Consider the following 27,164-nt stretch of genomic DNA (forward strand, 5'->3'; position numbering starts at 1 on the left):
GAGATGGCCCGCCCCGGCGGGGAAAGGCTTGAAGGATTACTGGGTTAACTGGCAACGAATCTGAAATAGCTCATTTATTGGAAGATGAATGTAGGTGCGTTTCGTAAGAGCCGCTCCCCGAACGGGACGCGCCTTAGAGCCGCAGCGAGCCCCTGCCCTTGGGCAGCACGCAGGTGAGCCCGCCCGCTGTAACCGGAGGAGGAGTCGGGTGTAGCGCTGCACGAAACCCACTGTGCCTAGTTCTGGCGTGTAGTTTTTTCCGAAGGCAGGAGAAATAGCCATACCTCTTTGCTGGTTCAAACATGGGGACGCTTTGTTTTTTAAACCAGCTTCAGGCGCAGCAATGCTGCTTCCATCCTTTTGCGCATAGGAATCAGTTAAATTGAGCACTTACCCATTACTCAGGACAGCTTAGGAATCTTAAAACTCTTAAAAATCAGTTGGAGAGCTCGGAAATGAACTGCTGTCGGTAAATTGCTCTTGTCAACCAAATGCACAGCAATCTTGCAATACAAAACCACAGAAAGCAGCTCATACTTCTCACGGGACAGGAGAAATGCACCAAAGCATTGCAGATAAAACCACAACCACTGTGAAAGCCTGAAAAGGGTGAAACAAACCCAAGTTGCACATTGACTACTGTGATCTCATATTTTGCAGATATCTGAACCGAATGAGTTTGACATCATGCTTGTAATGCCTGTTGAAAGACTTCAGCTGGATGAATGTGATGACACTGGAGCTTATTATTATCTAAAATTCAAAAGAAATCCAAAAGAGAAATATTTGTTGAAGTTTTTGGATAATGATGGGAAATTATCAGCCTTTAAAATGCTTCAAGCACTAAGAGAAATTATTAGACAGGAACTAAAAAACATTACAGGTAAGTACTTGGAGAACAAGCTTCACCTAGGAGTGCTAAAAATCCAATTCCGGCACACGTACGCATTGCACTGTTGTTAACGTGACTTTGCCCTCAGTCAGCTGTCCCGGCGTGCAAACCCTCCCATCCCCACTGTCTCAAATTTGCTCTTGTGCTAAGAACCACCACAAATCTGTTGGAGCTAATCATATTCTGTGGTTAGCCCATTGCTCCACTATGCAATCCTTTCCATATGAAAATAATTAATATTAAGGGTTCTCTCGCATGCTGGGGCTTTCTGCGTGACCTATAGATTGAGAAGTATGCCTGCCCTCTTAGGGTGCTCTCTTTCTTCGAAGCCTTGACAAACGTGGCCAAATCTCTTCAGTCTCAAGTGTTTTCAGCAGAAAAACAGTTCTTTGGAGAAAAAGTTACCCTATTTCTGATTCTGTAGTCACAGTCAACAGGGCAAACGCAGCAGTTCCAGAAGAGTGCTCCTAATTTCCATAGAGCTCTTCAACAGGCCACCTTAATGTTTTACTTCATATCCTGTAGGATAAAGAGCCAGTGACTGAACCCAGGTATTTCTTTTGACTGACTATAAATTTCTCTTAAGTAAAAACCTTAACATTCTTCCAAAAAAAGGTTTCTTCTAATATATAAATATATATAAATCAAATTTTTCTTTGTTACTAGGTGTGGAAATAACTCTGCAAAAGAAAAAGGCTGGAAGCCCTGCCATAACTCTTCAGATCAGAAACCCTCCAGCAGAAATATCAGTGGACATCATCTTGACTTTGAAAGTTCAGCAGAGCTGGCCCCCCAGCACGCAGGATGGCCTCAGAATTGAAGAATGGCTGGGAAGAAAAGTCAGGGGAGAGTTCAGAAATAAACCGCTTTATTTAGTTGCCAAACAAAACAAAAAGGAAAAGGTTCTAAGAGGTATCTAAGACAGTATCTTCTCTACAACTTAGTCACTTGGAGGTGCTATAAAGAGGGTATTCAGGTTCTGTATTCTGCCTTCGAGGTACAGATCTGTATCTGATCCTGGATTTGTGCAGGTCTCAGACAACTGAAATCCCTCTTTAAAACACTGGATTTGTGACACTGCTTGCCCTGTACTGAAATCTAAAGAAAAAATTGCTCTGCCAGGCTGCATGCTAACCACTCCTGTCAGATCTACTGGGTTGGACACATGCATATGTGCTCGTGCTGTAGCTAACAGCAACAGCCACTCCTTTGCTTCGTAAGGAGATCTCTAAAAAGGCAGGGATGGTACACCCAAGTGACATACTTCTGCAAGGAGAAAACCCTGCACTTTTCTAGCAAGACACATTATTTCTCACTGAACTCTGGTACGGCTACGTTGCTTTTTTATGAGAATCATCAGTTGTCATAATGCAGTGACAAGTTGGGATGTTGCTGCAAACTAACGCAGGCTTGGTGTTAGTTTGCAGCAACATTTCAACTTGTCACTGCGTTATGACAACTGATGATTTCAGGGGAAAAAAAAAAAGAGTTCAGGCAATCTGGTTTTGTTTTTTTTTTTTTCATTAGCATGTCCATCTTAACAATGCCAAATCAATCATTACTGCTCCACTGGGCTCTCTCTTCCTGTGAAAATTAAATGCCGTGAGTAACTGAACCCAACAGGCAAGGGAAATGGTCCAGTGTAGGAAGACAAAACCGATTGCTGGTGTTTTAAAAACCAGGCTTGAGCTAGGCTAATCACTGCTTTCAGAAACATTACTGGAAGAAAAATAAATACTTTAGAACAATCACCTTACCCGAGACACGCTCCCACGCACTTCACCTGCGGAAAGAAACTGAAACCCATGGAGGAGAGGGTCTTTTTTTAATTCAAAGCCAGCATGGTTACGCAGGGAGGTTAATAACATAGAAGTGCAAAGGTAGCGGATTTCTACGAGCAGTGTAATTCCCCAGATCCTGTTCAACAAATGCAGGGAAGTAAAATTAAAACTTAATTTTGAAGTGAATCCAAACATCCTTAAGAATGTAGTTTAAGCATCCAAACGATTAACTGTGTCCTATGTTAACAACATTCTAATTGTCTTCGTGTGGAGCAGCTGAGGAATTAACTATTAGTAGTCACCAAATAACTGGATTTTTTTAAAAGTGCAAAGAAGTTGCTGATATTTGAGTAAATTATGAAGTTTTGGGTTTTTTTCGTGATTACAAAGAGTGGTGCTTACTGCTGTGTAACGATTTGACCCTCTTGTACTTGACTCCAGGAGACACCTGGCGACTCTCTTTCTCCCATATTGAGAAGGCCATGCTGAACAACCACGGCAGCTCCAAGACGTGTTGCGAATCCGATGGACTGAAGTGCTGTAGGTTGGTATTTCATACGGGTATCCCGCTGTGAGCCTGGGCGAGCCAGGCTGGCGCTGTTGCACTGTTGAAGAATTTGATCTAAGGCTAACTGCTCACGACAGGGAGTCAGCGTAAGGCTTTCGGGCATTGTTGTTCCACGGCGGTACGACACAGCGTGTACTCGCTGAACGTCTGACTGGCGTTTACCCAGCGAGAGGTGCAGACAAATTACACTGCAGGTTTACACTCCAGACTTGCCTCAGAGAGCAAAAAGATGCTACTCGTTAAATAATCTTGCCCGAACTCAGTCTGCTGTAGAACCAGCTTAAAAGTCTGATGAGTCACCTTTCTGAGCTCTGGCAGCAAAACTGCACCTCATACCAGGGCAGTTTCTGAAAGGATGGTGAGAAAAGAATTGCTGGATGGGATCAGCGTGAATAAATGTGCTTTTTTTTACTCCAATAAAAACTGGTTTCCACATTTCTTAGAAAAGAAAGAATATAACAGACATGAGGCAGAGCCTCCTTCGTGGCAAACTGATGCTTGGTTTGCGTACTTACACCCTGTACTGAATCTGTGTGCAACAAACATCCTTGGGCATGCTACACCCCGACCTCGCAGCGCGTTCAGCTAGACCCCTTCCCTGCATGGCGTGCCGCGGGAGCGCGGCGGCACTTCCTTCTGTGTAAACCCAAGCCAGGAGGGCAGCTTCAGCCTTCAGCCGTGCTCCAAGCGCAGGTTACCCTGGTAGCAGCTGGGAGATTCTGCTGAGCGAGCACGCTGCCCCGAGCAACGCAGACATCCAGGGAAAGTGGTGTCTGCACAAGAGTAGGAATCCTTCGTTGCTAGAACCTGCCTTCACACACAACTAGTTCAAGGATTATCCAGCCTGTTGCTGCGCTGATTTACATATTTCATTCAGAATATTACTGAAAACATAATTCTGTGAGAACATTTTTATCGCTTCCACGCATTAACGTGTACTTAAAATACGTATTTAGAACCATGTAGAAAGTACCTAATAAATTCTCTTTTATTTAACAGGAAGGGTTGTCTGAAGCTTCTGAAGTATCTTCTAGAGCAACTTAAAGTGAAACATACAAAACAGTTGGAAAAAATCTGTTCATATCACATTAAAACTGCTTTTTTCCACTCGTGTGTCGTGTGGCCGAACGACACAGACTGGCATTCAGGGGACCTGGATCACTGCTTTCAGAAATATCTGGGATATTTTCTGGATTGCCTGCAAAAGGTTCAGCTGCCACACTTTTTTATTCCTCAGTACAACTTACTCAGCCGGGAAGATAAAGCGAGTAGCGACTTCCTTTCAAGACAAATAAACTATCAGCTGAACAACGGGTTCCCGATATTTTACGAGACGTTGTGAACAGCGTTAATACAACCGTCTCGTCACGTGAACTTGTTCTGCACCTTAAGTTACTCCTCAGCAGTCCGATACTGCCATAACCAAACCAAGAACGTTAAGAGAAGGTTGCGTCCTTCAGTCACACCACTCAGCCACAGCCCTTAGAAGAAACAGCATGTTTTAAGGAGCGTTTCTCTTCCCCATCCAAATGCAGATGTCACCTGCAAAGCATTTCCAAGGTATATGAAGAACATATGGAAGAATTTACAGTAGTTCGTTTCTCACGTGTAATTTCTACAGTTCCAAACAGAAAGGCATCCGTGACTGCATAAAGCGAGAAACGTCAGTTTTATTTAAAATGAAGATCTGCTGCAGGAAATCTGAGATACACACCTGCTTTCAAAAAGATAAAAAAAAAAAGTCACTGGAGCTCCTTTGACAGAAACCACAACAACTACTCCAGATCGGCTGGCCGGATGAAGACCTTTTGCAGAGGCCAAGTGCCAGCAAGAGTGAACAGAGAGAGAGAATGTGGTATGAAAATCATATCCCTGAAGTGGTCTCCGGAACTGCTTTGGAAATTAAGACTAGAATCCGGACAGGAAACAATCATTAGATAATGTGATGCAACAGCGTAAAAGTTAATGTGCCAATGAGCATTGTAGACAGAAGGGTATCTTGAGCGTGTATCGAGGAGGAATTCTGCACGTGAAAGGTTATCAAAACCAAAACGCAGCATGAGTCTGATATTCTGAGAACCAGAATTCAGCCCCATTTTTCTTATGCTGAAGAGTACGTGTGTTAGGAAAAAATAATATTTCCTATTGTTTTGTTGTGCAGGTGATAAAAAACCAGCATTTGGGACCTGATGTGCTGGAAGTAAATACATCTTTTGCTTTTCCTCAAAAGAAGTCCACGATTTTAGCCTGTTTTTTGAACGCACAATAACCTATTGGCTTAAATAATGCCCAGATTTCACCTCAGTTATGAGCAAATAAAAAAAGAGGGAAGGCTAGAAGAACATTTAGAAAGTAATTTTATTAATATATTCTCATCTCACTGGATTCAATTTATTAGTTTTTCCATTTACTCATATGACACATGAGTAAAAACAAGTTCAGACCAAGTGTCAAATGAGGGAAGAGCTCCTCCTTCCCACGTAACTTCCAGAGGGTGAAAACATACCCCATTTTAACAAGCAGTCTGTGTGACTGAACCGGGCATCCACGTGTAAAATGTGAACTGACCTTATCTTCAAGAAATTAAACCTGACATTCAAATGTGGTTTTTTTCCTTCATGACTTTGTTAACGTTGCTCTAGTAAACTCTGGTTTTCCTCCTTAAGCTAGCGAATTACATCCATGAGAACAACTGTTTATTGTCCTCAGTCAGCCACAAACACACCTTGTTATGCTCTCCTCCAGTAAGAGGAAATGCAGACTTCTCTCAAAAAAAAACTCAGACACAAGTTCTCTCAAAAAAAGCTCAGACACAAAAATTACTTTCAAGGTTAAGCTTCTTTTAAAACAACCAAACAAAAGACACCCTTGCTTCGGCAAACACCAGTTACTGCAAACAGAACAGTTGTCAATTACATGTTATCTCTGGAAATACTTCTGCACGCCACTGGCAGATGTGGCATGATCGATGCAAAAGTGCAGTATTTTGAAGGCCCACTGACGAACATTGCTTACGTTCACTAACCCACTTCTCTGAAAATAAAAGGAAAAGTTAATCTTTTACATTCTTATAGATTAATACTGCATTAATTAATTAAAAAAAACCCCCATCAAACCCACAATATCTGTTTTTAACCGGCAGGTGACGACTTTAGAAGCTCGTGCACATCGCACAAGATAAAACAATTCATTTTTCTTAGTGAAAAGTGTCCACACACAAAACTAGATTTATTTCTATATAAAGCTAATCCAGTTGTTGTTGCTGGGGTTTTTTTTCCCCCTTCCCCAAACCCACTTTTTAAACCACATTTTATTTAAATAGCACAGGTACAAAACCCAACCCACCAAGAAGAGAAGCTCCTACACTCAAGCCCTTAGGTGCTAACACTAACTATAATCACTCACTCACTTGGCTGCTGTCACTTCAAGGGGTTACAGATATTTTGAGGGCTTTCTCTGAGGTCTTGGTGTACCTTTTTCCATTTCTTTTCTGATTTGAAATTGTCTGTATCTTTCTGCCATCGCAATAAGCTCGTTAGGAACTACCTGATAAAAAAACCAGCACAAGGTCAGGTTTAAATAAATCTAAACTCTTAGACTCAGCTTTACAAAAATGCTACGACTTGTGTGTTCCCCAACATGACTTTGTTATTTAACTGGCTCCTGTCGCTTCGCAGATTGTCTTTTTCCATAGAGGTGCATGGAGAAATCTTTTTACATAAACATACTGAAATATCCTGAAAAATAATCAGCACAGTGTCCCTGGATTTCCAGCTGTATGTGCATCCTAGTATCACAGTCTCTGATGGCAACACATGACCAGCTAACTAAAACTGCTGTGTTTCAGACAGAAATGATCTTTCAGTGATAAGGAACAGCTGGAAAACGTGTCCAATGCCACTAAAAAGGTGATACCATACTATATAAACACTTGAATGTTACACTTATGATTTATATTCAATCCCTTTTGGAAGTTTTAAGAGCCTGTGAAGAGAAACTTTGGCACTTAAGAAAGCGTTGCCATAGGAAGGGTTCTCACATGGATAAAACAAAGCTGAAAGAGGAGAAAAGGGCAGGAGAAAGGGGTCAGTTCTCCCACCACCAGGGGGTCACAGAAGCATCTTGCCAAGATCCAGAGCTGGCATGTTTATAATTGCGTGGAAAAGGAGGTGAACAGTGTCGTCAGCACATCTGTCACCTCATAGCTATGTCTGTAAGGACTGAGGCCAGAGGCAAAGAATTACAGACGGACTTTATTAGGTTGGGTGACCCTGACCACTGAATGAAAGGCAAAAAACCCAAATATATACCATTCCTACGGTTCATGGTAAAAAATGTCCACCAAGTCTTCCGAAACGCAGACATTACTCAATGTTTACTGCACAAAGCAGTACAGGTGGCTGTACTGTCACAAGAGGCTTTAGATGACTAATCTATCAAAGCCAGCCTGCTTCAACAACCTGCTACAGCACCTAGCCGTGCAGCAGGTAGATCTCCAGCCCAGAACCAGTTTCCCAACCCGAGAGTGAAGAGCAGGCTGCCACAGTGCGTGCAAGCATGGTATTAACGCGCCTGCTCGGCCTCTCTGGTCTGTCCTCCGCAAGCAGTGCAAGCACAGTGCAAACAGTTATGGCAGAAATTAAATACTGTCGAGCCTCCTTCGAACTGCCAGGACCTGGCGGTGCTGGAGCAGGTGAAGAACGCAGCCAGGACAAAGAGCCTGGTGGAGCAGGAAGGTATATTCCTCCACTTCCAAATTCTTTTCATAGAATCACAGAATGGTTTGGGTTGGAGGTGGGACCTTAAAGACCATCTAGTTCCAACCCCCCTGCCATGGGCAGGGACACCTTCCACTAGACCAGGTTGCTCAAAGCCTCGTCCAGCCTGGCCTTGAACACTTCTAGGGATGGAGCATCCACAACTTCTCTGGGCAACCTGTTCCAGTGCCTCACCACCCTCTCCAGGAAGAATTTCTTTCGCCAGGCTTTATAGTTTGGCAGTGCTCGACATCTGCTATCAGCAACTTCTCTTAACCTGCCATGAGCGTCACCCCGCTACTACATGCAGCGAACAACTGCCCTGGCTGTCAGGAGTCTGCCAAACAGGATGCCTAAGGAACAGTCATTCTGACTAAGTTTTAGGCATTCCTTAAAAATAAAGTGGAAAATGATGCACCGCTCTAGCTGAAAGTCACTAGAGACCTGTATCAATAGAGATGGAAGTAATGAGACAACGCTACTATCCAGTGGAAACACAGAGTAATTTCCTTCCTTGGTATCAGGCCAGATCCTCTCCTACAGCATGAAATGGAATTTATTCCAACCGAAATGGCAACAATTTATTGCCAGAGTGGTTTTTGAGCAGGCACAAGGAAAAGAGCAGGAAGAAGCCAGGGTATAGAAAATAAAAATCTCAGTGAGGTAATATCCAGTGTCTAGTGGTTTGTTTAGGTTTTAACATGGACAGACTGCGTATCTGCTAACCATACAAGCTACGTGTGTACCCCAAATGAGACAACAGAAAAGGACAGAGATGCTTTAATTAACATGTAACGCTATTCTTGGTATTACACAGATCGATATTTTTCCACCTCACTTCCTAACGGATCTGTGCTTGCTTCTTAATAAGCTCACATATAAAGATCCCTGTAGCATGATACAGAAATCTTTCTATTGCATCTGGGTTTTTTTTAGGTTTTTTTTGAACATCTGTATGTTCAACAGCATCTGGCTAACAAATGCACCTTACTTGTTTTGACATGGAATCATTCTGAAGCCGCAGATCCTATTACCAGTTACTCTCCGTCCCTTTTACATGATGCTTAAAGGCTGATCATAAGGAAAAAAAACCCCAAACAACCCTGCCTTCATGGATACTTTCCTTTTATCAGCTCTAACTGAAGGCCTGAGAGTAATGTTGTGACTAACAGTTCCCCTTGGAAGTAAGGATTCAGAGATGCTCTTCTCTCCTCTGAACTCAGAGACACGTTCTCGGCAGAACAATCACACATCAGAAAAGTCTGAGAGCTTCACAGTCTGCAGCAGGGGACAAGGTGCCTCAGAATACAGAGCAAGGCACCTCTAAGCTCTACTTCAGTGCCTTCAAAGTATCACTACTAGTTTCATCTCTCACATTTTACAGAAAAAAACCCCAAACTAACACCATAAACCAAAGTCAAACCCCAAACAAACCCCTCAAATCTGCACGTTTAAGAAATTGTTAGGGGACAAAGGGTTTTCTTAAATTTCCTTTTCCTCCCCCAAAAGCCTCTGATCAGATTTGCAGTAAGTGGCATAACATCTTCAAAAGAAGGAGTTGTAACCCAGAAGGTTTAGGTGAAGTTCTAACTCAGGGTTTGAAGTCGGAGTCAGTGTCCACAATAGCAACTACAGGTCCTAGGAAGAAGCAATTTAGTTTGTCCTCATAAAACGCCCATTCCACCCAAAAAAACAACCCCAAACAACAAAACAAATTTTAAGAAGTTTCAAGTAAAGTCAGGGCATGAACTGGGGGTTTACTGTAAGCCAGGCAAAATACTGCTTCTTGTTACAACAAGAAACAGCAACATGATTGTCTCTGGCTTCTTAGATATGGTAGCAAGGAAAAAAACGTTTCTTTAAAAGGCATCGATCACATTCCAGTCCTATTTCCCATACTGTTTACAAACATCTGCAAGAAAGATAACTTGGAAAAGTACATGCAGGTATCACCACTGTCAGACACAATGAATGATGGATAATCGAGCCATTTCTGACATTGACACTGTTAGTATTGACACTGTTAAGCAAGAACATTGGTCCGTGCATCCAGAAGTGAACTACAAATGGAATAAAATCCTATGAAATAAAATAGATCCTGTTATTCCTGCAGACCTCTATGTGCATGTATCTTAGTTACTTCTTCTTTTGATGTGGAAGGCTTTAATCAAAGTTCCTGGTTCTTTTCTGGCACTCAACGGTAAGGTAAAATACAGCTAAGGATATCCAGGACAAGAGAGACTTAAGTACCCATTTTTTTGCCCCAGACACTATAAAAACTCACCAAGAAAGGTCTAAGTAAGCTTAGACCTTAATGAACTGTTTCAGGTGGTAACCCAGAACCAACATAAACCTTACCCAGTTCAGTGAATTCTTACTTGGTTTGCTCTTTCCAGAATTTCAATCAGCTCAGATGCAACCCTCCAATCACTCTTGGTGACAAGCGTTACTGCCTTCCCAGTACGCCTAAACAAGGAATGAAATAACTGTTGAACTTCCAAACAACCACTGCTAGGCTCTTCCTACTGCCCCATACAGCAACACATTGTACTACAGGCCCTATTACTGAGCTGGTAGACAGAACTGGCTTGAGCAGTCGCTACGCACACGACGGAAAACAGCTTTTCATAAAGCCCAGAATATGGCAATTCACCTAAAATGGAGTAAAGGCACAACTCGCTTTTAGACAAGTATGTTGTCTTTATGCTAGGCTTATTAAGTATGAAGGCACCCATCGTATTCATATCATGATTAAAATTAACACATACACAAGAAAAAACACACTTGTGCCAGCCTGGGAAAGCAGCGTTCAAAAGCCTTAACACCAAACTACACCACGACAGGCTGAAAACTTTGAATTTATGTGTGGTTCCTCCCCCCCCCCCAGTGGGCTGTCTAGGAAACGGAGCAACTCAGCAGCTCGCAAAGAGACAAGCCAGGAAGTGACATTTTGGAGTACCTACACAGAAGTTGTTTTGAACTGTCATTCTTCCCCACATTTACATCAGCTTCCAAACATCCCTCACTCCCATCCATGAAGTAATGGAACACCAGCAAACTTGTTTGCATTAAACTAACAGTGAACCAATTTCAAAACATAACGCAGTGCTTTATTATCTAAAACACACCCTGACAGGCTCTGGAGCCTTCGCTTCCCCACAGCTCCAGCATTTGACAAGAGAAACACCTATGCAGCACAGAAAATACTGGCAATACATTGCTGCTTTCTTGCAAACACTTACCCTGCTCTTCCGGTACGACCTACTCTATGGACGTACTCCTCAACGTTGCGAGGGAAGTCAAAGTTGAAGACGTGAGTAATATCATGCACATCAAGGCCACGGGATGCTAAGTCAGTAGCTACCAGTATTCTGACTTTGCCTAAAAGTACAACAGAAAGAGAACGGGAGCTTACGGAATAAACAGAAAACATACTCCAGTTTATGGGTTTTGTGGCGTATAATGCACTTGTTCTTAACACAAGAAGGATAAATATGCTTGTTGCACGTCACACTGAGTTAGCTTCGAATGGCAGGTAGTAACTAAACACTCAAACCGTCATTTTATTATTACTTGCATTTCCCAAACAGAACAGCAGGGTGCAGAAGAACCAAGAAACATGCCTAGCTAATACAAAAGAGTGTGAAAGACACAGAAACTTCAACAGCGATATTCTCAGCTGGCATCCTCACCACGGGACTGCTCTTTGTTTCGTCAGCATGTGATCACATAACCCCGAAGTATAACCCTACTGGCATAATCATGAGCAGAACCGTTTCACTGAAAGCACCATTTCACGCTTAAATTTGTTGTTCCGTAGACTAAGAAAATATTGACTTTTCCACAGAGATTTCAAAAAATAAAATAAGCCTTAAATTATTTAACTGTTAGACCGTCCAAATTTTATTGAAGAGCAATCTGCATTTGTTTGCTGGGCGGTTTGCTCGTCAAATTAACAAAGTAAGCACATCATTCAGGAACCTAATATATTAATTTCTAAGGTACTGAAGAGACATGGCACTGGCAAACAGACAAACTTCTGCACACGACAAGCTTTGAAAACCTGGGCTAACCAAACCAGTACTTAGGTACAGACGTACCTTGCCTGAAGTCATCTAAAGCCTGTTCTCGATCACACTGTTCCCTGTTACCATGAAGTGACTGTACTGGAATTCCTTGGAGACCAAAGTCGCTTGCTAAGTCATCAGCTCTAGGGGGAAATAACACAATGGTTCTTAAAAAGAAAGAAAGAAAATCCCCAAAATCCAACCAAACCAAAAAGACAATAAAGGTGCAGCATCCAAATGTAGATCCGAAAGGTAATGAAGTGACAACAAAAGCTAAACATGTGCCTAAGGGAAAAAACCCACCTAGGTCAGCTGATATTCATAGAATCACAGAATGGTTTGGGTTGGAAGGGACCTTAAAGATCATCTAGTTCCAACCCCACTGCCATGGGCAGGGACACCTTGCACTAGACCAGGTTGCTCAAAGCCTCATCCAGCCTGGCCTTGAACACTTCCAGGGATGGGGCATCCACAGCTTCTCTGGGCAACTTGTGCCAGTGCTTCAACACCCTCTCCAGGAAGAATTTCTTCCTGATGTCTAATCTAAACCTCCCCACTTTCAATTTAACCCCATTACCCCTTGTCCTGTCACTACAGGCCCTTGTAAAAAGTCCCCCCCAGCTTCCTTGTCGGCCCCTTCAGGTACTGGAAGGTGCAATAAGGTCTCCCCGGAGCCTTCTCTTCTCCAGGCTGAACAAGCCCAACTCACTCAGCCTTTCATCATAGGAGAGGTGCTCCAGCCCTCTATATTTTCGTGATAAACAGTAGGAATGCAAAATTATTCCCCACATAAAAGTCACCTGTTATTTCTCGTGTATATAAATAAAAGCAAACACCTGTGTTTTTCACTCAAAAAGCACAACCATCACACTCTGCATCAGTTCTTGCATGTACTAGCTGCGTAGGCAAGCCAACAGTACATCCCATTAATATTTCCCTAAGAATCTTAACAGCTACTTTAACTGTGTTAAATTGAGATTTTCCACCACCACACACGGTATTAAAAAGGCCACAAACCACCAGTTGATCTGGAGGAACGAATGAATAGATAAATATACTGCTACGGCACAGATGTTGATGACAAGGGGCTGTTACACTTGGCAATTATTATGCAAACTATGGAACTATCCAGTATTTGTGTTAGGAACAAATGAACAGACGGAGTACTGGGAAGGATTACGTACGTAAGTTTTTTTCCCACAAAAATGATGACCTTATCTTTCGGTTTCATCGCCTGAACAAAGCGCTGCATGAAATCTCTCTTCTCCTCCTCAGCAATAACAATAACTTTCTGTTCTACTGTATTTACTGCCTGTGAAACATCAAAAAAGGTGTGTTAAGCAGAAACAGATCAGAATAGTATTTTTTTCTGTAAATTCCTATATTATGGTATAAAATTAGTAATATGATACCACGAAAAACTATTTTAAAACCAAAATACGTACCAGTTTGGAGTTCAAACAATACAGATGTATTTGTTGTTTCATACTTACTTTGGGAGAACAGTAAAATTTATCTTTAAGCAGTTTGCCAAATCATCTCTTTGCAGAGATTTAAAGGGCACAGATAGCAGACTGGTGAGGTGAAATACATATTCACAGTATTAGTGAAGAATCAGACTGAAGTACTGTGCTGGATTCAGTCAGAAGGAGTTAACTCTCTTTACCCGGGCTGCTAGGAAGCTGTTCCTGGATGCAGAGAGCAGCACTGATCAGTTCTCAGCTGGCGCTGGGGAATGCCTGCACTGAATTCAAGGTCTTTCTCCCCTTCTGATCCTGCAGCTGCATTCCCAGCTCTCGCTGTCTCGCTACAGGCAGTGCTGGGACACACAGTTCAGGCACCTGACCCCAACTGACCAAGGGAGTATTTCATTCCATAGTACGTCGTGCTGGGGGCAGAGGCGAGGAGGGGGTCCGGGAGCCATTACTCTCTCCCTGACTCTCTCTGGTTCACTCCCGTACGCCTGCTAATCCTCACCCTGACTCCTGCGTTAGCTGCTTCGCTAACTCCTGTGCTGGCTGGTTTGTGAGGGAGTTGGTGGGTTTGTTTAGTTTTCCTGGTCGTGCTATCGCTGATAGGGTTCGCTCGGAATCTGCTGCCATAGCTCTTGGGCTCCAGACCTCAGGCTGCGGCTCTCGGGCTCTCTGGGTCTGACTCTCCCTACTCAACACCTGTTGTGCATTGGTCAGTGGGTGGTGAGAAATCGTATCATTATTGTATCTTATGTTTTATTTTCTATTATTTTAATGATTTCTTTTTACTAGTACTTGTCTATGTTAATTTAGATTTAATTAGCAAATAGTTCTTATCTCAATTTTACAAGCTTCCTTATTTCTTCTTCCTCCGATTCTCCCCCTACACTGGAGGAGGATTTGTGAGAGCGGCTTCGTAGTATTTTGCTAGCCGGAGTTAAACCGTGACAAGTACTAAAATATAAGTGTATTTTATGTTAATCCAGAGCAAACTGGAACAATGCCAGCCTTACTTGAAAGGACAACCCTTTAAAGAAGATTCTCATCTATTCAAAATGATCACTTCTGTCCAATTCTTCCAACAACAGTTTGTTAATAAGAAACTTGACTCCACTGTATCCGAAGGGTGCCACAGAGTGTCTAATGTACACTACATAAGTAGCATAAAGATCTATACGTTCTCATGGCACTGCAACATAATGTTGTGGCAAGGGCTGAAGAATTAATCGAATACACAGAAAGATTCTCTCTCCCCACAGGAACCCTTTCCCCTAGGTCACTTCTTCAGTTAAGAGAAGCTGCTGTAAGAGACAAATGCATTAGACAAGAGAGCTGAAATAGCAGTTGATGCCTTTCACAGGATCACAGAATGGTTTGGGTTGGAAGGGACCTTAAAGACCACCTAGTTCCAACCCCCCTGCCATGGGCAGGGACACCCTCCACCAGAGGTTCAAACTCCAATTCTCTGTCTTCAACAAAAGCACAGCTCTGAACAGAACAGACAAGAAGTACATTTTTTCCCTATTTCTACGTAAAAGGTTATTTGATACTAACTTTCCTCATTCCCTATCACCAGAAAAGTGGAACTGAAAAGGAAAATTTCATAATTTAAGAACCAAACTCAAGGCCATTTCTGGACCAGGATGCAGAGATCCTGGAAGAACTATTTCCTAAAGTCTGCTGGTGCTGCAGCCAACTACACACAGCTGCACAAGCATGTCAAACATGCAATTACACCTACACACTACAAGTTTCGGACTTTAAAGACAGTTGTTACTCTAACATCCAAGTTCCTGCCCTAGACGAGTGCCCTCCAGTTTAGTAGAGAGCTTCCACTCTCTTTGAGAAAGCAGCAGTCAAGAAACACAGGTCCAGAAAAGGAGCTGTACGCATCAGAAAGACGACCTTCAGAAAGAAAAGTAAGGAAGGAACAAGAATTTGCTCAACAGCAGTGACGGCTGCAAAAAAAAAGGTTCAGGCCGGAACACGTGGCACTGTGAAGTACAACATTCAAACTTCAATTTCATTGATACATGTGGCTTATGATATCCTCTACTGAAGATCCAGGACTTCAAGATCTTGTTACAGAAAAACAAGAGTGTTATTTTCTATTTTATTATTATTTTAAAGCTTCATTAACAGTTTAGAAAGAACTAAAAGAAAAAAAAAAAGCTATTTTTTGAATGTTTGGATTGATTTTGAAGTTACATGTATTTGCTTACCTACAGTTACAAGCAAAATATTTCCCAGTTTAACCGTAGGTTCTTCTCCCAAACAAAGTGAAAAAAAACCCCGCCCCATCAAAAAACCAGAACAACTTACTGCTAAGTCCAGAGTGCCAACATATACTATCATAGGGTTTTTCAAATAGGATTTTGCTAGGCGACGAACACCATGAGGCCAAGTAGCGCTAAACAGGAAGTGAAGAGGAAGCAAACTCATGAGAAGAGCACAAAGTCTTGTCCAATTCATAATTTCATCACATTCTCCTCTCTTTACTCTCTTATACATCAGTGAAACACTTGAGCAAGCAGTGACAGTAGTGAGCTTACGTAACATTGAGAAATAATCTTAAGAAGTCATTTGTAAACAGCACTCAGGCTTTAAAGGTAACTTTCTAGGTTAAAAGTAGAGGCAACAGTTATGAAGTCTTTCTAAGGAAGCCAAAAGTGAGTTTAGTCGTTCAATGATACCCAGTAAGAAATTTTCTAGTCTGTTTTTATCTTCAAAACAATAGCTCTAATGTAAAACACAGTAATCAAAATTATTGTTGGGATATTCTATTGTTAAGCTCCCAAAAACTGCCTCATTTCCAAATCAGTCCAGGTACAGACTAGCACAGATACTCATCAGAAGGTTAGGATACGCGTTTGGTCCCAAAAGTAGAAGTGGAAGTTGGCATTTCAAATTGATATGCAAATTCCAGCACTCCCAGGACACCTTCGTTCTTGGGTAGAACTCAGTTGTTTATACAGCTGATGTATAGCCTCAGAAACAGAGCAAGAAGTTAAAGTGTAATTGTCAAATGACTTAACAGGACAGACTAGACAATTAGAGAGAAGACTGATGCCATTCCATTCAGGCTAGTAAAAGTCTTATTAAAACGGACACGTTTGTTTTGAAGTTAACTCATTCGATAACCCTATGCTTACAGTGCTCAAGCCCTGTAGATCATTACGTGCACATACCTTGTCATAACGGTTTGTCTGTCAGGCCGCACGTCTATTAGGATCTTCATTATCTGAGGTTCAAATCCCATATCCAACATCCTGTCGGCCTCATCTAAAACCTGCTCAAAACAGGGTTATTTTTCGCATCCAGTTCCTTAGAGAAGGATTTCAGCAAGACGTCACACAACGGACCATTTTAATGGTAACAATCTCAACTGCAGAATCTACTCCCTGATGTACTGCAAAATCCACTCAGCTTCTATTTCGCCTCTTCAATTTCCTTGAAGCTTTTTCATTTAGCAATACGTTTGCAGGCAGAACAAGGAAATCCACAGCCCCTTTTAGAGCACTTAAAGTCAACAAAGAAACAAGCTGCGTGCTTTTGTTTTAACAATAATTTGGTTGGTGCCTAAAACTGAGCACAGAATTTAAAAAAGCAACCAAAAAAAGCGCCAACCAAACCCAGGGGAATGCACTTTCAGCAAGAAATTTTTGGCAATTTAAAAGGGGAAATCTTATTTCTGCCTTGTTCAAGCTCTCATACCAGACCAAAATACCAGTTATCAATTTAGTTCCTCATCAGTAGTAGAGAAAAAGTCAGACTGGACATTCTGGCTCATACCAGCACACTGCAGCAAACCCATTTCGTCTGGTAAAAAACACCAAGAGAACAAGTGAGCTGAAGGCCTGAGTACAACCGTTTGGAGCTGATATTTTTTCCTAATATACAAGCACACTGGCGAACGTTTTCAGGGTCTCATACAAGGGAAGAAGGCTGCTGCCATCCAACCCTCGTTTTTCCTCTTCTTATTTACATAAACCCTAGTTGAAAATTAAAGTTATACAGGTCAGGCTTTTGAGTATTAACATTTTCTAGTCACTTATGTGGAAACCTAAGACTGAGGATAATCCCTTGATTGATCCCTGATGATAATCTACTGCCCTAATTTTGCTGTTCCATTCTGTTCTGATGTTTTATTCTATTAAAGTTTTTTAGAACATTATCCACGTAAATCTCTGAAATACTAACAAATCTTCAGCTGAGAGACAGATGACAGGATTCTACTTCTTGATTTAATTCTCTGTTTTCCAAGGACTCACAGAGGTTTCGTTAACTACTTAGATACAATGGCAACGATAAAGCATCACTAATTTTGTATACAGAGTTGGCTCCTATGCCCCTTCCAGCAGCAGGAGCTTTCTCAGCTATTAAGCACACTGGTGCTTGGGTGGAAGGGAGAAGAAAGCATCTAAGTACACCTATTAGGTGGATCAGAGTAGTTGAAGTTTACTCTCCTTTCTTCTGATAGCTGTTTAATAAAGAATGAAGGCTGTATTAGATATAATAAAAATATTAGCACTATTTTTTCCAAACACTTCGTAGCCAGGTCCTGGCTTATAAACTAAATCTCCCACCAGCTGTCATAATGTTAGGTTTCCTGTTATCTACACATATTTACTTGTTTGTTAATACTGTTAGGTTCAGTTCTATTTCTTGGCAAGGAATTCTTACAAGCCAGCTCTTCATGTGAAAATTATTTTCTCTTCTCTGTTTTAAATTAGGTATTGGTATGTTTTACACTTTTTTTTTTTTAATTTGAAGAATAAAAGGACTATTCCAATCTATCTTCTATATCCTAATTCATTATTTATATATATTTATTTTTTTAAAGTATACTCTTTACCCCAAAACACTTCCCAATTATTCATGCACAACTCCAATTTCCTTAGCTTCTCCCTTATCAGCATAAGGTCAAAAGGAAAAAGCACTCGGATCACTGATGAATGAATGCCAATTTATAATGAACCCAGCAAACCAGGAGGCAATCTTCAAATGACATGTCCTGTAAACAAAAGGCCATATATGACAGAATTTTCTAGTCTTTCTTCTCAAGTAATGAAAAACAGCAGCTTATCTTGAATAACTGGGTTACTAAAAATCTAAATCAAGACTGCAACTAACTTGATGGTCTGTCAGGCAAGCAGACAAATTCTCTGCCTCCCTGTACACCCTGTGTACAGTGTATATTCAAATATAATCAACTCTGTTAAGAGTTTGGGGGTTTTTTGTTTGTTTTTTAAACAAACAATTGTTTCCCAGCCCCTAACCTTGGAAGTCCTTTGGGAAACAATTATACCGTACCAGAAAACGATACTCAGTGCACTTGGGAAGCATTCACAAGACTCATCAACATCTTTAAGTGAAAACTGTAAATAAAGCTCTTCATTGAATACTCTTCCTCATCCGAGGTGTTAAAAGTTGAAATCTAATATCCCTCTATTTTCTCTGAAATAAGGCTGCAAAATTATTTGTTGGCTGAAAATTGACAACGAAGCGTGGAAACAAAAAGCATCGTATATATTAAAATGTAAAGGAAACTACAAGGAAAACAACCCAACCATATTAAAAATATGAGACCTAAAGACCTTGCATTTCCAGCAAGCTTTGCCATACACTGTCCTTGCACCGGCTTCAATCTTCTGAAAATATTTAGGTGCTAGTGGTACAACAATTGTTTTTCTTCTGCTTTACCTCAAATACTTCCATTTGATAGTTAATTCTTTTTAGTAATGTCATACTATAGTGTATCCTGCACATACTGACACATCTGACTTTGGCTACATATTCTTTGCTTTATAGAACAGTGTGTGCTTATAGTATGACCATACTTCACCTTGGCAGGGAAAGATTACGATTCTCAGAAAGCAGGTGTTCAGGCCTTTCCTCCTTCTCAGCAATTACATGTTACTCTTTTACATGAGGCTACTCTCGTCTTCCAATAATGTCGGTTTTTTTCCAGACGGCCTTTTTTCCATCTAATGATGCTATACCACCAGTGGCCTTGCCAATAGGATCACAACTATTAGCTAGAATTGGAGCTAATCTGTTTCAGCATAATGAGTGTTTAACCCTTAAAAAGGAAGGTGGGTGGAGATAAGGGAGGGAAAGCAGGCCAAATTGTCAAACTAGCCAAAAATCACCAGTTAAACACACAGCTCTCAACTAATTTAAATATATGAAAGTGTTTTATAAAATAGCACTGGTTTTAAGTGCCCAGGACAGCAAAAGGCAAGAATGAAATGAAGACATAAGGAATCACATAACAGTGTTTACAGAGCTCTTTTCCCACTGAGGTCAAAAGAAAGTCAGTCACTCAAACATTTGAGTATCTAACTGTTTGTGACTCTGGTGCTTACTGCACAAGTTCTAATAAGAACCTGAGTCACCAGTAACCTTTAGGAGGAAAGGCATTTCACCTTGATAAAGGCATTTCATCCATTAGTAACTGATCTTGCCAAAATGAACTTTAAACCAGCAAATACTACCAATATGAGACAACAGTTCAGCATCTTTAAAGCACTTACTGTGCTAGAAGCCTATTTTGTTTTCTTCTAGGGCATATTCCACATCTGCAATGCAATTATTATAGAATCATGGAATGGTTTGGGTTGGAAAGGACCTTAAAGACCATCTAGTTCCAATCCCTCTGCCATGGGCAGGGACGCCTTCCACTAGACCAGGTTGCTCAAAGCCTCGTTCCTCCCACACCAATCTCAGTGTCTACTTGCCAAGTAGGTTATGCTCTTCAAATTTATGAAGTTGTTCATCTGAAGATCATTCAGTCTGCCAGGAGTAGCAATAACAATATCCACACCTTTGGTAACCACGTCTATCTGCCCTTTTCGGTTTCCACCACCATATATGCAAATACTGCAAAATAAAAGGTTTTACAGAAGCAGGCTATTAAAGTTTGACTGAAGCCAATCATTTTCAAATAAATGCCACCATGTCCCTTCATCTGAAAAAGTATCATCTGGTACGCCAGGAGGAAGGAACACAGTAAGTGTGACTGATGGTGTCACAGTAAGCAACAGACTCAACACTGAATGATACTCCCCCAATAGTTCAGCTTTCTGCTGAAATTTCAGTGACAGTAATCATGAAAGGAAGGCAGGCAGTTTTTAAGCTGTAATTACATTTTGGGTTGTTCTGAAAACATCCACACCAAAACCAGATGAATATATGAAAGAAAGGCATGATTTTCTAAACAGCACCATCAGAAGTCATATGTTTTCCTGTTAAAACAATCACCGTGCTCAGGAAGGTATGAGGCTTACACGCTCCGTAAAACTCCTTGGTATTTTTGGGAAGGAAGCAGAACATATCTTTCAGTATTTGAGAACTAGAAGGCTAACTCTGAATGCTACGCAAAGTTACCAGAGAGCCCTAAAAGTAAGTTTCGGGGTACAGTAATGTCTGTTTAATAGCTTAAATGAAGACCTTCGCTCTCATGAGGTCTGTGGATGAAGTCAAACTGGAAGGGGAGCAGTCGGTATAACAGAGGGCTAAGCTGTTACTCAGAAGAACCACAAAAGGCTAAAGAAATGGGCTATCAGGAATCCTGTCAATTTAACAATGGCCAAGATGGGGATGGAATTACCTCAGGGCCCACGTGCTAGAAGATGTCTTTGCAGAAAAGAATTGGATGGGCAAGAAACTGAATGCTATTCAGCAGCGTAACCCCACAGGAAAGCACGCCAGCTGTGTACTGTGGAGAAGGTAGCTAGCAGGTTGACAGAACCCATTATTCCCCTTTATTTTATACTTGTGAGACCACACCTCGAGGACAAGATCCAGTTTTTGTAAACCCCTGCCTCTACTATGAGGCAGAAATATCCATACTGGAGCAAGCCTGGCAGGCAGCTACCAAGACGGCCGAGAGGACTGAGTGCATGGCGTGAGAAGTTGGTAACCAGGCTTGTGCAGCCTGAAGAGGAAACGGCTCAGGGAGATCTTGTATAGCAGGGTGCCAAGAACACAGAGACTCTCTCTTCTCAGCTGGCCACATGGAAGGACAAGGAGCAACAGACAAAGCTACAATACAGAGAACTCCAACTATCACAGATTCACAGAATGGTTTGGGTTGGAAGGGACCTTAAAGACCATCTAGTTCCAACCCCCCTGCCATGGGCAGGGACACCTTCCACTAGACCAGGTTGCTCAAAGCCTCATCCAGCCTGGCCTTGAACACTTCCAGGGAGGGGGCATCCACAGCTTCTCTGGGCAACCTGTTCCAGTGCCTCACCACCCTCTCCAGGAAGAACTTCTTCCTGATATCTAATCTAAACCTCCCCACTTTCAAATTAACCCCGTTACCCCTTGTCCTGTCACTACAGGCCCTTGTAAAAAGTCCCCCCCAGCTTCCTTGTAGGCCCTATGTAAGAAATGTAAGAAACTATGTAAGAAACAGATTTTTCACCATCAGAGTAGTCAGAACAGGCATTCTAAGAACTAGGAAAATGCAGACTCTGCATTTACTACCTTCCCCTCTTAGCAAATGGAATTATTTTAGTAGGTGAATTAAGCCACAAGTGGTATGAAAAGAATTATTACTTAACAAGCAAGTGACAAGCAATATTACCTTTTAATTCCTTTGTACGAGTACTTTGAACACTCTGCCTCGACCTGAAGTGCCAGTTCTCGAGTAGGAGCAAGGACTAACATCCCTGGCCCCCCACGTTGATCTTTGGATCTGCAATAAAGTACCTTCAGAACACAGGTATATAAGGCTAGGCAAAGTCCATCACATCTGACATCGAATATTTTTATGCTGTTCTAGACATTCTCAGCACACTGCTACGAACAGAATCAATGGTGACAGGTCTGGTACTTACTCCACCAGGTTTATAATAAATCATAAAGTGCAAAAAAATCTATTATCTTTACTTTAAACTGTCACATGGAGGGTGGGGGAAGTATCCACAGCTAAACAAGTCAGACATGTGAACAGTCCTTACACTGGTTGTGAAGTCAAGTGAATGAATCCAGGCATTAAGTATGCTAATGTCTTCCCGGTACCGGTCTGTGCTATACCAATAAGATCAGTTCCTTGGAGTATGATCGGCCATGCCTGGGACTAACATAAAGCAACAAATACTTAAATGTATTTTTCTCTTAAGCTTCAGTTAAAGAGTCATCAAAATTGAGGATATACCTGAACTGGTGTAGGTTTTTGAAAACCAGCTTTTCTTATATTAGCCATAATATCAGGGTAATGCTCAAACACATCTTCAAATTTACAAACAGGATTGGGAATGCAGCGCTTTTCGCCTTCTTTTAAGTCATCACAGATTATATTATTATTTTCCTTCCTGTAGAGAATTAAAGAAGTACAATTGCTTGAAAGCCTGAAAAAGTAGAGCTAATATAAAAGATTGCCTTTCTGACTTTTTTTAAATCCCTGAAACAATAAAAAATACTAGTTCAGGCTCTTGAATGAGACTTACAACTATTCTTCTGACTTTTAAGAAAGGCTTACTACAGAAACACTTCTTCCGAAGGCATCAATTACCACTCTTTCTTAAGAATGACTAAGTTATATATGGGTATTAAGATGAACAGCAGTCCTGTCATACCAGACTTCAGTTATACTCTATTACAAATTATATAGCTGTGACAAGTTTTTAAACCTAAAGACAACCTAGAACTCCTAGGAATGGATCAGACTTCTTTCTCAGCACCCTATACTCTGACAAAAGCCTTCCCAAAATATTTTCAGAGCAGGTCCCTGGATGCTCTAGGAAACAAACAGAATGGTTTAGCAAAACAGAACGTGGTCAGTAAGGCAAGCTCAAAAACACCTCAGCACAAACTCATGTGACAAAAAAACAACCAACCAAACCCCAAACCACACAAAAGCTACATAAATCTGAGGTTCTGAGGCTCCCTCCCACCTAAGAAGTATTAATGCGCATAAGGAGTTTATCTTCATTCCAGTCCAAAGTGGACCAGAGTATAATCTTCTGAATATTCCATTCAGCAAACAGTTTTATTTCAGGCAGGGTTTGGGCCAGGAAAAGAATGGGTAATTCAACTTCCTCATGTTTGTATTTTTTTCTTCCAATTACTCTATTTTCTTCCTTAAAACAAAGACATGACATGACAAACACTCCTTTGTCACACGAGTGCTATTCCTCAATGCATGTTCTGAGCCTAAAGAACAATAGTTCTGTTGCTCCCGACTAGCTCCAACAAGAACACGTACACATCATTTAAGGAAACAGGTCTCAACTCCATGCTTCAGTCACCGTGGCAGTGTTTCTCCGGTGGGCACGCAAGAGAAGTGAGCAAGTCCACTTCCCACCTTCTGGGCGTTATACCTTATGAGTTATTTCTATAGGGAATCATCTGCTTGGCAAAAAGAATCTTACCGCCACAGTTCCACTTCTTCTGGTGACATAGATGCAGTCCTTGACGATTCTTTGTAGAAGTTTTTCTCAATTGGAGGCAAGCCTTAATCAGAAAACTTGAGTCAGTAAGAAATGCTAGAGATTCAGGGTAAGTCTGCTAAGGCTTAAGATGGGAATCTCAAATCCCAGACTGTGCTTTGTAATAGGAGGCTCATCAAAAAATGTTGTTTACGTCAAAGACGAAGGCTGAGACAAACACTTCCATATCTGCAAAAGCATCCCTTCCCCACATTTCAAGCTCTAAAGTAATTTCTACTAAACATATATAGTGCAATATTTAACAATTCTCAGATTTTTGCTGCAGCCACAAATAAAACAACAGCATTTTCAAAGGGTGGAGTCAAAATGCCAGTTGAGTAGTAAGTTTAAGTCTTCATACAGCAACCACAGCATCCTCTATGACCATCCTGAGAAATTCTGACACAGTTACCTCACTGCAAATGCTAAACTGATTTGGGCATGGAAAGATCCAGTCACCTCAAAGCAAGAATTAAAAACATCTAAGCATTCAACGGATTTATCATAAAAAGACAAGTACCATACAATCAAAATTTTAAAACTAACCTGCCCACTTCATAGCTTCGTATTTAGCTCTGTTTTCTCGAAGAGAAGCCCAGTTAATCACTGGTTTCTTTGGGTTATTTTCAGGCTTAATAATGTCCAAGGTTTTTCCTGCAGAGTTAATACCAAATTGCTGCTGTTTGATGGAATCTGTTGAAGGGTGGGGGAGACCCCACCCTTCAAAACAAACACCTTATTTTCTTTTTCTGTTGTAAGGCCTCTTACGTGATTTTGAACAGACACAAAGCATTTAAATACAAAATTCATTCCTAGGTCTTAGCCTGAAACATCAATAAAACCTGTACAATCATAGAATCACAGAACGTTTTGGGTTGGAAGGGACCTTAAAGACCACCTAGTTCCAACCCTCCTGCCATGGGCAGGGACACCTTGCACTAGACCAGGTTGCTCAAAGCCTCATCCAGCCTGGCCTTGAACACTTCCAGGGATGGGGCATCCACAGCTTCTCTGGGCAACCTGTTCCAGTGCTGTTCCAGTACAACATCCAGTTCTGATAAAAAAACAGCATTTCAACATGTTCAGCTACTTAAAGAAAGTAGTGACAGGTTTCAAAATGCTGCTCCTCCAGCTATAAATAAGGTTTGCTGTGCAGCAGGCTTCTGAAAAACTTGTGAACCTAGCAGACAGAAAGCTTTATTTTTAACAGCTACAAGAACAAGGTTTACTCCCAAAGCATCCAATGTCACCACAATAAAGTCTCAGTGTAGTTACGCTCTATAACCCTTTTTTGGTGAGGTTAACACTTCTGGAGAAAGAAAATTCTCACGCTGAAGATATAAATGGCAACACAACGACATCTTAGTGGAAAAGCAGGAAACACGGGAAAACAGTCACACGTACTACGGGACTGTTAACTATTTCTAGCTTCTTGAAACACACTTGTCCCCCCTCCGGGGCACACCTAAAAATCAAAACTCTCAACTACTCCATCGCTTACTCCAACACTGGGACACAACCCCCTGATCCCTTCTTCCTCACCAGTGCCTCAGATCAACAGCTACATGTGTTGTCTGCCTGTGCAAAAAGCCGCTGGGAGCACATACAAGACAAACGCCAGTAACATAAGCAGCATCTCAACGTACAGTTCGTTACTTACACACCCCCGCGGCAAAGCTAACACAATAAAGCCTAGTAAAGCGAGGCATGATGTGCAATGTCAAATCTTAACTTCCCATGAAAGCAGTGAGGAAGTCAGCATTGTCCCTGCTATCACCAGCACACCTGCTTTACAGGCTACATTTATAACAGTTTACTGGATTTTAATACTGCAGACACTACAGTAAAACTTCCAACTAGAACACACACTCCTGTGTTGGGGGATTCAGACTGGTAATGCAAGAAACCAGTTAGTGTAACATTCTGCATTCACTGAAATTGTTGAGAACACACAGGAACATGTTTTTCACAGACCTGTGAGGGAGGTAAGCCGTTCACAGCCAGGAAAGGAGGATGTCTAGGTAAGTATTTACCTTTTAAGGAGGTATGCCATTGTCCAAGAACAAGGTGAAAGTTAATTCACCTCAGTAAAATACTAATAATGTAAAGACACTCCAGCAAACTACTATATCTATAAAAAAACCAATCCATAGGGTTTTTTTCCCCCCCTCAAAACCACACACTTCTTACCTTTCTCAGTCCCACCTCTAATGTAGTTTTGCCCGGATCCTGTAACAGCATCAATCAACATCTTGGCTTTGTTTTGCACAGTGGCACTGCCAAAAATCTTTACTTCAGCTTCATGCGTTCCCTTTGTAACCTACGTTCATAAAACCTTACTGAGTTCTTTTTTAATACTGCAAAGACAAACATTATATAAGAATACATACTGAAAACAATTGTTGACTTGTTTTGGTTTTAAGTTCCTTTACCAGGAAGAGGCCCTTTAATTCCGTTTCGTAAAGAAAGGGAATTAAATGAATACCTAAGGGGGGGAGAAAAAAAAAAAAAGGAAAAAAAAAATCGGTGAGCTTTTCCTACTTTCACCTACCAGTCGAGTTGCACCTTCAACTCCACTTCCTTTTCACCCAGGACTGTAAAAGAGTGGAGCATTACAGCTACTGCAACACCCTCCAACTTGCTGCAGTAGCTCTGGTTCACAGGGAAGCCAAACCAAACACGCTCCCAACACAGTCCAGGCTTGGATAACACACAGCACACACGGTACCTTTATTCTGGAACCCGAAGAATCCTCAAGTTCTCTTATTTTCGTTCCGCCTCGACCTGTTATAAAGATACAGTGCAGGTATTACACAAATTTTGCCCCAAATGTCAAAAACTACACAGTAACTATAACTATTTATTTGTGACCAAAACCTAAGACCTTCCTATGAGCGCAGGCATCCGTAAATACAAACTTATGACACCAAAGCGTTGGAGAACACAGGTAACTCACTTTTCTGGCAGTTAACCAAAGGCAAGGTGCGCGCAGCGGGGAGGCACCTCAGGTGAGGAGGGTGGAGCAGCAAAAGCAGCTCGAGAGCGCCACCCCTCCCCCACATGCCCAGAGAGGGGCTTCAGCCCTCTTACAGCTCGCCCGTTATTACCTATGAGCGCCCCAACCAGGGCCCTATCCAGGTGGAAGCAGAGGGGCGCCGCGGCCTCCCGAGCTCCGCCGGCGGCGGCTG

General features: G+C 41.7%; 2 protein-coding genes across 2 annotated transcripts; one reads left to right on the forward strand and one right to left on the reverse strand.

Annotated features, from left to right (window-relative positions):
• Positions 1–660: 660 nt before the first annotated feature.
• Positions 661–4,583, forward strand: MB21D1 (Mab-21 domain containing 1; the record flags this gene model as incomplete). Its single annotated transcript, XM_010156634.1, has 4 exons — positions 661–883; positions 1,559–1,804; positions 3,115–3,217; positions 4,241–4,583. Coding segments are annotated over 4 exons (915 nt in total), but the record flags the coding sequence as incomplete, so codon positions are not given.
• Positions 4,584–6,673: 2,090 nt separating this feature from the next.
• On the reverse strand, positions 6,674–27,159 carry DDX43 (DEAD (Asp-Glu-Ala-Asp) box polypeptide 43; the record flags this gene model as incomplete). Its single annotated transcript, XM_010156635.1, has 16 exons — positions 6,674–6,787; positions 10,377–10,464; positions 11,241–11,379; positions 12,099–12,208; positions 13,250–13,377; positions 15,860–15,947; positions 16,726–16,826; positions 20,278–20,419; positions 22,131–22,241; positions 22,507–22,625; positions 22,704–22,860; positions 23,920–24,001; positions 24,523–24,630; positions 26,182–26,296; positions 26,705–26,760; positions 27,084–27,159. Coding segments are annotated over 16 exons (1,734 nt in total), but the record flags the coding sequence as incomplete, so codon positions are not given.
• Positions 27,160–27,164: the final 5 nt, after the last annotated feature.

Source organism: Eurypyga helias, unplaced genomic scaffold, assembly GCF_000690775.1.
Source record: "Eurypyga helias isolate BGI_N326 unplaced genomic scaffold, ASM69077v1 scaffold18508, whole genome shotgun sequence".
Lineage (NCBI taxonomy): Eukaryota > Metazoa > Chordata > Aves > Eurypygiformes > Eurypygidae > Eurypyga > Eurypyga helias.